Source organism: Drosophila grimshawi, unplaced genomic scaffold, assembly GCF_018153295.1.
Source record: "Drosophila grimshawi isolate 15287-2541.00 unplaced genomic scaffold, ASM1815329v1 contig_1377, whole genome shotgun sequence".
Classification (NCBI taxonomy): Eukaryota; Metazoa; Arthropoda; class Insecta; order Diptera; family Drosophilidae; genus Drosophila; species Drosophila grimshawi.
The window spans coordinates 11,809,937-11,821,821 of record NW_025062900.1 but is presented as its reverse complement, the minus strand read 5'-3'; the positions used below and the strand labels follow the sequence as shown (position 1 = coordinate 11,821,821).

The window sequence follows — 11,885 nt, the reverse complement described above, 5'->3', positions numbered from 1 at the left end:
TTAAAAAGTGACCCGAAATAAATCTACATTTAAGTTTGGAAACGCATTTCTGACTCGAGATTCATGCGCAAATTTCCGAAAAGAATTATTTAGGAAGCGGTCAAAGCTTTCCAAAACCGTAACTTTGTTAAAAATGACTTGTTTTTGAAAATAGCAGAGATTTTCCATCATGACATCTACATAAATATAACAATTTACGAGTTAGAGCTTAATTTAATTATACACAGTCAAGGTGGGTCTCTTTACTACAGCAAGAAAATATAGAGAATGTAATTAGTATATGAAGATTTCTCGAAAGTGGAATATGGATGAAATAACAGCAGCTATTGTGTAGCTATTTAACTTAGAATTCACTTTATTATTGAACTTTGGGGGCTTACAAGGTAAACGACGTGTCGAGGCGCAGCAGCGACACGTTTAACGATTAGTTATTTCAGAGAGATGTTTTTGAGTGGTTATTATTGGGGATTAAATCGGATGTCACTTAGGCATTGGATAAGGCAGCGACGCCAGGCAGTGTCTTGCCCTCGAGCAGCTCCAGTGAAGCACCGCCGCCGGTGGAGACGTGCGAGACGAGCGCCTCGGTGTTCCACTTGGCGCAGCACGAGGCAGTATCGCCACCGCCAATGATGGAAACGGTGCCATTCTTAGTGGCAGCCACAACACCATCCATAATTGACTTGGTGCCATTGGCAAAGTTGGGAAACTCAAAAACGCCGGGTGGTCTAAAAGCAAAAGGAACAATTGAGGTAAATTTGACTCAACTCGTATATATAAGAATTAGGCTATGAACACTGATGACGACGACTTACCCATTCCACACAATAAGCTTGGCACGCGCAATTGGCGCGGCGAAGAGTGCGCGTGATTTGGGACCCACATCGAGACCCATGTGACCGTCGGGAATGCCGCTCTCGACGCTCGCCTCGCTGACGGTGGCATTTTCCGCGAACTTGTCGCCACAAACGAAATCAACCGGCAAATGCAGCTGCACATTGTTTTTCTTGGCCTTGTCCACCAGCTTCTGAACGATTTTGGATCCCTCCTCATCGAACAGCGAGCCACCGATCTTCATATTGTTGAGCACCTTGAGGAAGGTGAAGGCCATGCCGCCACCAATGATCATCTCATTGACCTTATCCAGCAAGTTCTCGATCAACTGAATCTTATCGGCGACCTTGGCGCCGCCCAGAATGGCCAGGAAGGGATTTGGTGGCTTGTCCAGAGCCTGAGAGAAATATTTCAGCTCCTTGTTGAGCAGCAAGCCGGCGGCACGCTTCTCATAGCCATCACCCATCATAGAGCTGTGGGCGCGATGCGCCGTGCCAAAGGCATCGTTCACATAGACATCGCCTAGTTTGGCCAGGCTGCTGCGGAACTCTTTGACCTTAGCGGGATCGGCCTTCACCTTAGCGCCGCTGCCATCAACACCCTTGCCTTCTTCCTCCAAATAGAAGCGCACATTCTCCAGCAAAATAACAGAACCAGCTGCTGGATCCTTGCAAGCAGCCTCTACCTCACTACCGATGCAATCGTTCAGGAATGTCACTTGTTTGCCGAGCAACTTGGTCAGCTCCTCGGCGACGGGGGCCAGCGTATACTTGAGATTCTTGTTGCCATCGGGACGACCCAGATGGGACATAAGCACCACTGACTTGGCCTTCTTCGACAGCGCCAACTTGATGCTGTCCACGGCGGCAACAATGCGCTGATTGCTCGTAATCTTGCCCTCCTTGATGGGCACATTGAAGTCAACGCTGCAAAGAATCACAAAGGGTGGAAAAATTGGTTTTATGCAATATGCAGCATTTTATAGTTAATTCGTCACTCAATTTACCGCATCAGGACGCGTTTGCCCTCCAAATCCAGATTCTCGATGCTCAATTTATTGAAGGCCATTTTTGTAATGCTTGCCAAATGGTTTCCAGCAAACTTCTGGATAATTTTCGTTTGTGCGAATGCGACTTGACCCACAGCTGTGCGGCAATGTCAGTGCAAGGTCATTATTGCCCAATTCAAGATTAGGGTTGCCAGTACACTCCAAATAATGCCGCAACTACAAAATACCCAACCAAACCGTGATGAAAATGTTGCAGCCAAATTAAATCAATTACTCAAATTGTAAATTATTATTTCAAATCAATTTTAAAGTTATTAGCAGACTCCTACTGGTTTTAAATCGTTGGCTGTTCAAATCGATTGCAACACTGTCAAGTGTGCTGTACAACGTTTATGTGCAGTGCTGTAAAGTGACGCCCGGTCGTGCTTGAATTTGTCTGGCGGACAATTCAAATCAGAGACAAATAAATTAATTGATGAAGTGCTTGAAAAAAAAAAACCATATAAAGTATAGTACCAAAAGTATCGAATTCGATGGATTGCCGCAGGATCTTTCCGAATGTCGTTCTTGGTTTTGTAAAATTGTTTCCATGGTGGTCCTGGTGATTAACCATTCAGTTACAATATAAATCTTTATTTTTTCTCAGTAAATAATTATCACTTAAATAATACATATTTCTTGCCACTGCACCAAGAAAGCACACACAAAGCAATGTGAGTTTGCAATTGTGTATTGAATAAATGAATGAATGAATAGATGCTTGTAAGCCAATTGTGCACAGTTGGCGTATTTGCAAACATAGCAAATTACATACATACATTTCTTTTTTACACTCGACCACAGCACACAGTGGAGGCACATACATAAATAAATACACATACATACAAGCATACAGTTAGATATGATATGACGCCAACATTTGCTCTTCACAAATGATTCATTCATGTGCTGCTCACCACTCACCACTCTGCTTGGGACTCTCCGGCCTCTGTCTCTTTTGGCGTACAACCACCAAAACACCCAATCTCCCCACAAATCCCCCTCTGAGCATTCCCAATGCAAGCCAATTGCATGACGCAGATGCCAACACAAAAGCAGGCAACCAAACAGGCCTGAATTGCAGCATTTTCTCACGCCGGCCAAAGAAAGGCGACATGGATGGAGGGGAAGGTGCTGTCTTCTGTGTTCACTTTCTGCGCAATTAAAGCAATCGGCAAGAATGACCTCAATTAATAATGATAACAAGCAGTTATGCGATGTTTTACATTTTAAATTATACGTATACTTTTCATATATTTTAAGAAAATTAAACATCAAGAATTAATACAAATTGAATTATTGCATGTAAAATGCACGTTTGGCGTGCGAGTCGTGAAAAGCGTGTGTAAAGGTGTAAAAGTGTAGGGTATTTCGTAGTTCATCTCATCAACTTCAACAACGAAACGCGACTTGCACAGAATGGCGACCGTGTCAAAGCGACGAATGTCAAAGCGATGACGAGCGCTTTAAGCGACCGTTTTGGGCGCCGCTTATCAGACAAAACTCCCAAAACTGTTCTCCACTTAACATTGCCCTTGTCGTGCAGTGTAGTTGTAGTTGTAGTTGCTGTTGCTGCTGTTGTTGTTGAGTGTAGTCGTAAACCAGTTCATGTTGTTGTATTTTTATTCATGCTTAATGAAATGAACTCGGCATGGAGTATTAAGATGCCCTCTAATATGGTCACATAATAGTGTTTACTAACTTATCTCGATTGTTTTACAATTTCCTTTAGAAAATTCTTATTTTCGATGCATAGCACGTCTTGTAAATAATAACCTGTTTTCTGAGAATTCATTGTTTTTTTGTATGGCATGCTTGTAAAACCATAAAAACCATTCGATTTAAATATAGAAAATAGCGCTTCAATTTTTAATTGTCTACTGTACAACTACGTATGTATGTGTATATATATTTCTATATCACCTTCATTAATTTCCATAGCTTAAAGTCTTTTATATTGTTTCTGTATGTGCATCAAATGCTATTTACATCTACGCGCTGAGTGCTTGCTTTAAATAGAAATATAAAACATCTATTCTAAATGAATCGTGACACACGCCTTTTGCACAAAACTAAGCAAAATCTTCACAATCTTGTTATAAAGCTATTAGCCATACACATACACCAATGTATGTATATGTAAATATATAAAAATATATATATATGTATATAAATGTGTGTGTGTGCATATAATCACATACGTTTGAAAATGAATCGATTACTTCCACTAACACATTTTTGGTGCATGCTTCAACAGAAGCAGAGTGTTAATACACTGGAAACAAAAAAGTTAACGCAAATAGAAGATTGTTAATAATAGACATGCTCCGATTAGATTATATTAGATTCAAACGCCATATCTTCGCGACAAATATATATATTTTAAATATGACATACATATTGCTTTCCTTCTGGGCAAAAAATGTTGCCTCGATTACCTGAATATGTTTTTTTCGACTACTTCTGGAAATTTCCCTGCAAAATTTCTAGCGTTGTGTCCGAAAAATTGCCTGAAAAACGTTTGCGCCTTTCTTATCGCAATTCTCTGAAACAACAGCCCTTAAACCAGGGTTTGTTTTCATTTCCTTTAACCTTGAAAAAATAGTGGTCGTACATGGAATACGTGTAAACTACATGTAACGGGCATATCTCCCTGGCTAGATTATAGAACGATTGTTGAGGTAACCGGAACATTTGTTATTTCTCACTATCGTAACGTTTATTTCGTATCTCCACTGTACGGTGGAACAGCGAACGCCATGACGCTCAAAACAATACTGAAAAGAGTCACGCCAAATGCAAAGGAAAAAGAAAACATTCAAGAAAATGAAGACGCAAATCGGCTCACCAAGAAATTGTTAAGGCTTTCCGAAGTCACAGTGCAAATAACTGATGCCGTTTTTTGTTGCCTTTTTTTTTGCGTTTTGCGCTGTTTAAATATGATAACTCAATGATTGTGCCACGATTACAGGTGTTGTTGGCAACAATATATATGAATGCCGACTGTCATCCATGTTGACGATGGGGAGGTCGACGTTGTCGTTGCCGTCGTCGGTTTTAATTAGCGAGCTGTCGCTTGCGAGTCTCTCCCATGTTATTCAGATTACAAACTATACTTATTTGTTTTGCATAAAAATAGCAGAAAAGAAACAACGACTGTGACAGCCAGCAGCGCAGTGCTTCAAATAAGTAATGAGACACAATGCCGACTAGCAGCGACTACAAAAACTGTAAACTGAAGAGACTAGCTGCCAGCGACATTATCAACAACAAAAACAACAACTACTACAAAAACAGCAAGAATAGTAGTGGAAAACGTTAGCTCATTAGTCAATTCCTGAACCAGCGTGGTTCGTGTAACGAACAGAGACAGCAAATTGTCGAACCACATATGTGGGATCAACTGAAAGAAATGAAAGATGCATAACGTGTACAAAAAAAAAAAAAAAACAGTGAGGTGAACCTTGTTCAATCTAATGTGTTTGAAAATTAGCTCAAATTTAGACTTTTTTTCACTTAGGCTAGAAAAAATATTCAATACACGTGTATGTTAAGATCCGAAATATATATGTGTATAGTGTATAGTTAAAGTCAGTCATGGTATATAATTAGTAACTCAACTAAACTAAAATATACAATTTAACATACATATTTAAAGCTAGGGGTTTCCATCATTTCAATATTTAATATAACTACTTTAGGTTATATAGAAGCGGCTGATAGCTGCAATGGGTGTCATCAGTAATCATTCGATTGACCTGATTACTTGTATGTTTTGTGGTCCACTCTACAAATATGTGTGGTGGCACAAACAATAAGTGAAACACTGCCGCTAAGAGTATGCAACCCAAACACACAGAACATACACACGCTAAAGTTGCGCGCCCGGCCAGCCGCTGTTGCTGCTGCTGATTTTGTTGCGGCTGCTGCTGCTGGCAATACAAGTGTCGCCCCCTCTCTGAGCACCCTGCTCCCAGCTCCATAAACGTCTAACGTCGCGTCAAGCAGCACTCCATGGCGAACAACAACTACAACAACAACCACCATCGTCGGCGACGACGACAACAACTCTAACAAGCAGCAACTGCGGCGGCCGGCAATTTTCAAATTTACCGCCAAACGTGCCAGCGACGTCGACGTCGCCGTTGGCTGTGCTGTACTCACTCACGAGCAGAAAGCGCATTTTATATGGGATGCGTCAAGAAACCCACTCGAGCTGTGAATTTATAATTTCAGCTTGATCGTAGCGCAATTATTGAGATGCCAAATTGACGAGGACACTAAACTCTACCGATTCCCAGCAATTTGTGCGGCATTCAAATAAAGATTAACACGTAATGGATGAAAATGTGAGACGCTTAAGCAGTTCAAGAAGACACTGCCCGCTATCTGTAGGCGGCCCGTGTGCGATGGTAAATTCAGTCTTGTACGAGCCGTCAACGGGTACACATATCGGTGGTCAGTCAGAAGCGAGAAAAAATACAAAATACTGAAAAATAATCAGCAAATGCAGCACTCAAATATACCACACGAAAAACGCAATCGTAGAATTTTTGCATATTTGTTTGCCGCGCTGAAACTATCTTAAATAATATTTTATTATTATTATTATTTTTATCAAGAAAATTATTGCGCACAATTATTTGTAGAATCGGTCAGCAGTCGCTGCTGGTGGGTCGTTCGAACGGATGGTCGGACGGGTGGCCGCTGGGGGCAGGCAGCGTTTTTTGTTATTTTGTTCTCGCCTCCGTTACCTGGGCTAATGTTGTTGTTGCCTTCTCTTCTCCACATTGCCAACTGCTGCTGTACAAACGCCGCCGTGGTTTTTGTTCAGTGTATTGCATACATGACAGAACGATAGAGCGTGAGCGAGAGAGTGAGAAGGTGACAGTGACAGTTGCGCCCGGCGTTAAGCGTGAGCGTGAGTGATAAGCGAGCAAACAGCGGCCGGTCCGTACGAAAGAGAGAGAGGGAGCGAGCTAGCGAGAGAGAGTTTGGAAAAAACGAGAGTCAGCCTGTATATGTGTGCGTGAGTGCGCTGGTTTTGTATCTGTTAAATACACACAGCCTGGCAGCAATTCAGACAGTGTGTTTGTGTGCTTCGTGCGGTGCTGTTCTCGTTTTTTCCTTCCTCGGAACAATCTACATCTATTTTGCGCTAATTTTTGTCAACAACCAAAAGAAAACATATATATACTCATATACTTTTATATCTTAAACAACAGCAATAAAATATAATCGTTCGAACGGATACTGAAATTCACGTGCGCATTAATCTTATTACAACCAAACAACCTACAATATAACGGACCAAACGCTCGTTATATAATTGTACAAAAATAATAAACAACAAAGTTCAAAAAACAACAACAAACAAACAAAAACAAAATGTCTGCAGCCACAGAACAACAGAACAACGGTGATGTTGCCGTCGAGAAGGTTGCCGCAGTCAGCGCCGACAGCGATGCGAAGGAGGATCTCAAAGCCAAAGCCAAATCAGTTGCCGATGATAAATCGACGGCCGCTGATGCCGCTGGCGATGCGGCCGATAACGGTACTGCGGCCAAGGATGGCGAGGATGCTGCCGATGCGGCAGATGCTGCTGCTCCCGCCGCTCCCGCAAAGGGTTCCGTCAAAGGCGCAAAGAGGCAAGCTGAAGTAAGTAAAAAGCGAAGACCCAAAAACCATAATATTCTTGCAACATAAAAATTTCTTTTGATCTGATTTCGCATCGTACAGTTTCCTAATCAGTCGCTAGTTTCTCTCTGTGTATGTATCCATGCTTGCTTGTTTAATAACAAAACAAACGAATGCACTTGTCATCGTCATCGTTGTTTTCTTCTCTCTCTCTATGTTCTATTCTCTTCTCTCAGCGTGGATTGATGCGCGTTTATCGATCGCGTTATCGAACGCGCTTCTCAGTGCTAATCGATTTTGTTATTGTTATAGATTTTTGTTTATCAGCAACTTTTTTGGTTTAATTTTTTTTTTGCCCTTTTTGCGTAAATGATTCATCGAAATTACAAAAATCTGGCGTCAAAAATAAAATTGCTAGAAATAGATATACATACGTTTTTTTTTTTAGTTTCGGTCGCCTTTCTAACATTCAACGGCCGATAGCAGCCCAAACGAGAGTGACAGAGAGAGAGAGAGAGAGAGCGAAATAATAAAAGAGTGCAAGCTCATTTATATACTAATACATATGTATTTATTGTATATTGAGTCTGTGTGTGCGTGTGTGAGAGTTGTTTACGATTAAATTAAGATGATTGCGAGGTGGTAATCAAAGATTATTTGTTGTTCTCGGTTCAATTGAGGTTAGGCTCTGTCTCTAATAATCATTGGGGTACAGTTTGTTGTGAGCAGAGTGAAGTATACAGTGAGAGAGAGAGGGAAGAAAAGAACAAAAACGAGTAAACACTCTGGAATAGGTCATTAGCATTGCACAGTGAGACAAAAGCAGCGAGACGCAAAAAGTTTAAAAGAGATGAAAGCTTTTAACGGCCTTGTAACAAACACACACAGTTTGTGTGCATTTTTGTGCTAAACACAAAAACAATGGAAATCAAGAATTTATATTTTGAGGCAATTGAGACTCTTTTACAGCTTTGGTAATTGCTCTTTTTGACTTTTGGTCTGGCCAAAGTTGCACAGCAACAAATGGACAATAACAACAAATTGCGCGCCAGCCAAAATGTTGCACTCTCAGCTAAAAACAATGCCGGCCGGCAACGGCAGCTATCCGCCATATTACCAAAGAGAGCAAGAGTATGTGAGGGAGAGAAAGAGAACCAGTTTAGTTTGTTCTTCTGTTTTAATGATTTGTTTTTATTTTATTCATTTAATACCATAATCGAAAAGGCGCATATTTCTGATAAACATAAAAATAGCCATAAAAGAATAGAGTACGAGGTATTTGGAATAAATTATCAATTTTGTCACAAACAAATAAAAATGTACAGTTTAACACGCTCTCTCTCCCTCTCTCGCTCGCTTGCGCTTCTCTCTTTCGCTTGCGCTCTTTTCTTCTCTATTATGCGCTGCTCTCGCAGCACGACGCTCTACGACGTGTAATTTCTTATGTACACATTCAGTATACAGGCTACGGGTATATGTTGTTGTTTGTGTATGAGTTCATTTACATGCATTTATCTTTCACTTTTTTCATCTTATGCGTATTTATTTTGGTACATTTATGTGTACCAAGTGTTTATGTATGTGTATATAAAAACAATCCATTTACAGGGTGGCTCAGCTTTCTTTTAATGGAATATGCAGATAATCTAGCGGATTTAGTCAATTTCAAAGAAACTGTTGCCTACTCTTTAGCAGCCAGACTTGATTGGAATGTCTAAAGTTATTAATAATTTAAAAAATCAAAAAATGGAGAAAATAAAGTTGAAATTCATGCATTAATTTATGTAATCAGAAACTATAAATACTCGAAAAAGATTTCAAGAAAATGTATTGCTTAACTATTATTTTATTACTGTCATTTTAATACATACATTTGAAGTTATCTCGGATTTCTTTTCAATATTCATCTGCCAAGAGATATTAGTAGTACAGTAAAACAGCGTCCATCATTGATGCTTGTTTATTTATTGCCTGGCGTGCTACTAACATAAGTATTTTTCTTTTCTTCCGTTTCTTTTGTTGTGCTTTGGGCGAGTTCGCCGCATATTTATTTTGCACACATTTCTACAGTTATCTTGTTTTCTGCTTTGTAACAATCGCTCTTAAATGCTGTCTTCGTCGCACAAATACACACACAATCACTCATACTTACATACTTACAAACACATGTATGCGCAAGATTATGTATTACAAGCGCTTTCTTTCGCTAGGGAACGTGACTGCTTTATATACTTGCCCTGTTGTTGGTTGGTTAACTGAGTTTTGAACCCACGCAGCAGCAGCAGATGAACACACACCAAAGCAGCGACGCTGGCTTCGTCGTTGTCGTCGGTCAACGATTGCGCCTTTTTATTTTGTCTGCAGCAGCTGTCGTGCTTATGTGTATGTGTGTGCGTGAGTTAGTCGTTCGTTCATTCATAGAGCGATTGGCACGACGCGCACGTTCTCAGGTACAGTTCTGCCATAACAGCGCTGTGCGCGCGCTCTCTTTTATAGCTTCACTCACTCACGCTCACACTCACACACGCACATTAACGTGTAGCAGCTGCTGCTGCTGCGACCTAGCGTCGGCGTCGCTGCCTGCTGCTCGGATTGGTTTGCTTCGGTTTTGGTTCGTTTGTTCGGCTCTCGGTCACAGTGGGTCGAACGCACGCTTGGCTTGGCTGGTTTTGTATCTCACGGATGCGGATACATATGCCCGTTCCCCCACCTCCTCCACCCGAGTTGTTTTTCCATTATGTAGTAAATATGCCGTCGTATTTGTGTGCGTGTATGTGTTTGTATATAAGTGAGAGGTGCACTTGTAATGCGGCAATCTCTCGCTCGCTCGCTCTCCCTTTCGGCTGGTGCGTGCTGCTGCTGCTGCTTGCAGCGAATTCCAATGACGCGCGCATTTTTCAAATGCCTTTTTTACGGCGAAAATAACGATTTTTCTTTGCTGCTGCTGCCTGCCTGCTTTGCTACACAGTAAAAGGCCATTTTCTTGTTTTGTGGGCTTAAAATATACATTTTATGGGTATGTACACTCACACACACACATTCGCATGTGTGTAGGTGGCTAAGTGGAGGAGTGTAATTTGTATGTTGGTTTTATGTTTTGGTTTCCATGAACAATTCGCTTTGCCCTTGATCAAGGAGATGTGTGGGGTGGGTTTGAATTGGGCGCCCAGTCGCAGCCTTTGTTATCGATATATTTTACTTAACTAATGTCCCCCATCTCTCCACTCTTTTTACACTCCTTGCAGGCTAAATCCGCCGAATCAAAGAAAGCCAAGAAAGATAAACCCGCTGATGGCGATTCAGATGACGAGGAGGTATTAGATGATCTCATCGAGGGTGACAGCGAAATCGAGAGCGACGAATACGATGTACCCTACGATGGCGAGGAGGATGACATTGAATGTGACGGTAAGTTTCCATACCTCCTTCCTTCTTCCCCTATAATGCGGAAAAACTAACAATTGCATTTCCTCTCTCGAAACAGATGATGACGATGACAATGATGATGGTTCCGGCTCGGACGATCAAGCGTAATAATAATGTAGTCAAAACAAACAAACAAAAAAATAAAACAAACAAAAAAAATACAAAACAAAAATTTAAATTAATAATAAATAAAAAGTTACAAGCAAAAAAACAAAAACCGGAGAAAAGAAACCACACAAAAAAATCGCAAAAGTATATAATTCTTATGTTTAAGAAATAATTTTCTATTTCTTATTTTAATTTAAATTGTATTTTACGTGTACTTTTTTTATAAAAAATACTACAAAAAGAAAAACGTTTTGTTTTCGCAAGGGCGAGAAAACAAAAACAAAAAAAAAACAAACCGAGAAAAGTAAACATCCCCCCAAAAAAAAACTATACACAAAAAACAAAACAAAACAAAACCAAGCTCTTTCTTTCCTTTAAGTCATAAGTCTTAAGTTAAACGACAGATACATAGCATGATGAATGAGAATAAGAAGCAAAAGAAGGAAGAGAAGAAGAAGCAGAGGCGTAAATGGAGCCCCATGATTTACTTAAAAATAATAATACACAAAAAGAAAAGAAGAAAAAACAAACACACAGACACAAACACAAAAACAAAAACACGAACACAAACAAGTAATAAAAATTCATTATTAAAATTAGACGTTACATTTTATGAATGATCGAAAAGCAAACGTAATTAAAAAAGAAAAATATACAAAAACAAAAAAAAACACAAGTTTTCAAATATATGGTTTCAAAACATTTTTTTTTTGCGCCTACTTTGGCCACACTGACGCTCATTTACCGTTTGTCAACCTCCTCTCGCTCGCTCGCCCTTTCCCGGTCTCTGTGGTTTCGCGGGGGCGCAACGGGAAGTTTGATTTCCACTTTGAAA

General features: G+C 40.4%; 2 protein-coding genes across 5 annotated transcripts; one reads left to right on the top strand and one right to left on the bottom strand.

Annotated features, from left to right (window-relative positions):
- Positions 1 to 337: 337 nt before the first annotated feature.
- Positions 338 to 4,879, bottom strand: LOC6562952 (phosphoglycerate kinase). Of its 2 annotated transcripts, XM_032736644.2 has the most exons (4): positions 4,728 to 4,879; positions 1,838 to 2,056; positions 813 to 1,757; positions 338 to 725 (listed from the first exon to the last, which is right to left on the bottom strand). In XM_032736644.2, exons 2-4 carry the CDS (start codon positions 1,897 to 1,899, stop codon positions 485 to 487), a joined length of 1,248 nt encoding a protein of 415 aa, XP_032592535.1. In that variant the 5' UTR covers positions 1,900 to 2,056; positions 4,728 to 4,879; the 3' UTR covers positions 338 to 484. The 2 variants fall into 2 exon arrangements, with proteins under 2 accessions (XP_032592535.1, XP_001988440.1); XM_001988404.3 differs by lacking the exon at positions 4,728 to 4,879 and having other exon boundaries at positions 1,838 to 2,204.
- Positions 4,880 to 5,766: 887 nt separating this feature from the next.
- LOC6562953 (bacchus) lies at positions 5,767 to 11,271 on the top strand. 3 transcript variants are annotated; one of them, XM_032736646.1, is made up of 4 exons: positions 5,767 to 6,228; positions 7,105 to 7,537; positions 10,762 to 10,924; positions 11,001 to 11,271. In XM_032736646.1, the coding sequence occupies exons 2-4, from the start codon at positions 7,268 to 7,270 to the stop codon at positions 11,048 to 11,050; spliced, it is 483 nt and encodes a 160-aa protein (XP_032592537.1). In that variant the 5' UTR covers positions 5,767 to 6,228; positions 7,105 to 7,267; the 3' UTR covers positions 11,051 to 11,271. The 3 variants fall into 3 exon arrangements, with proteins under 3 accessions (XP_032592537.1, XP_032592536.1, XP_001988441.1); XM_032736645.1 differs by lacking the exon at positions 5,767 to 6,228 and adding an exon at positions 6,305 to 6,337; XM_001988405.2 differs by lacking the exon at positions 5,767 to 6,228 and having other exon boundaries at positions 6,966 to 7,537.
- Positions 11,272 to 11,885: the final 614 nt, after the last annotated feature.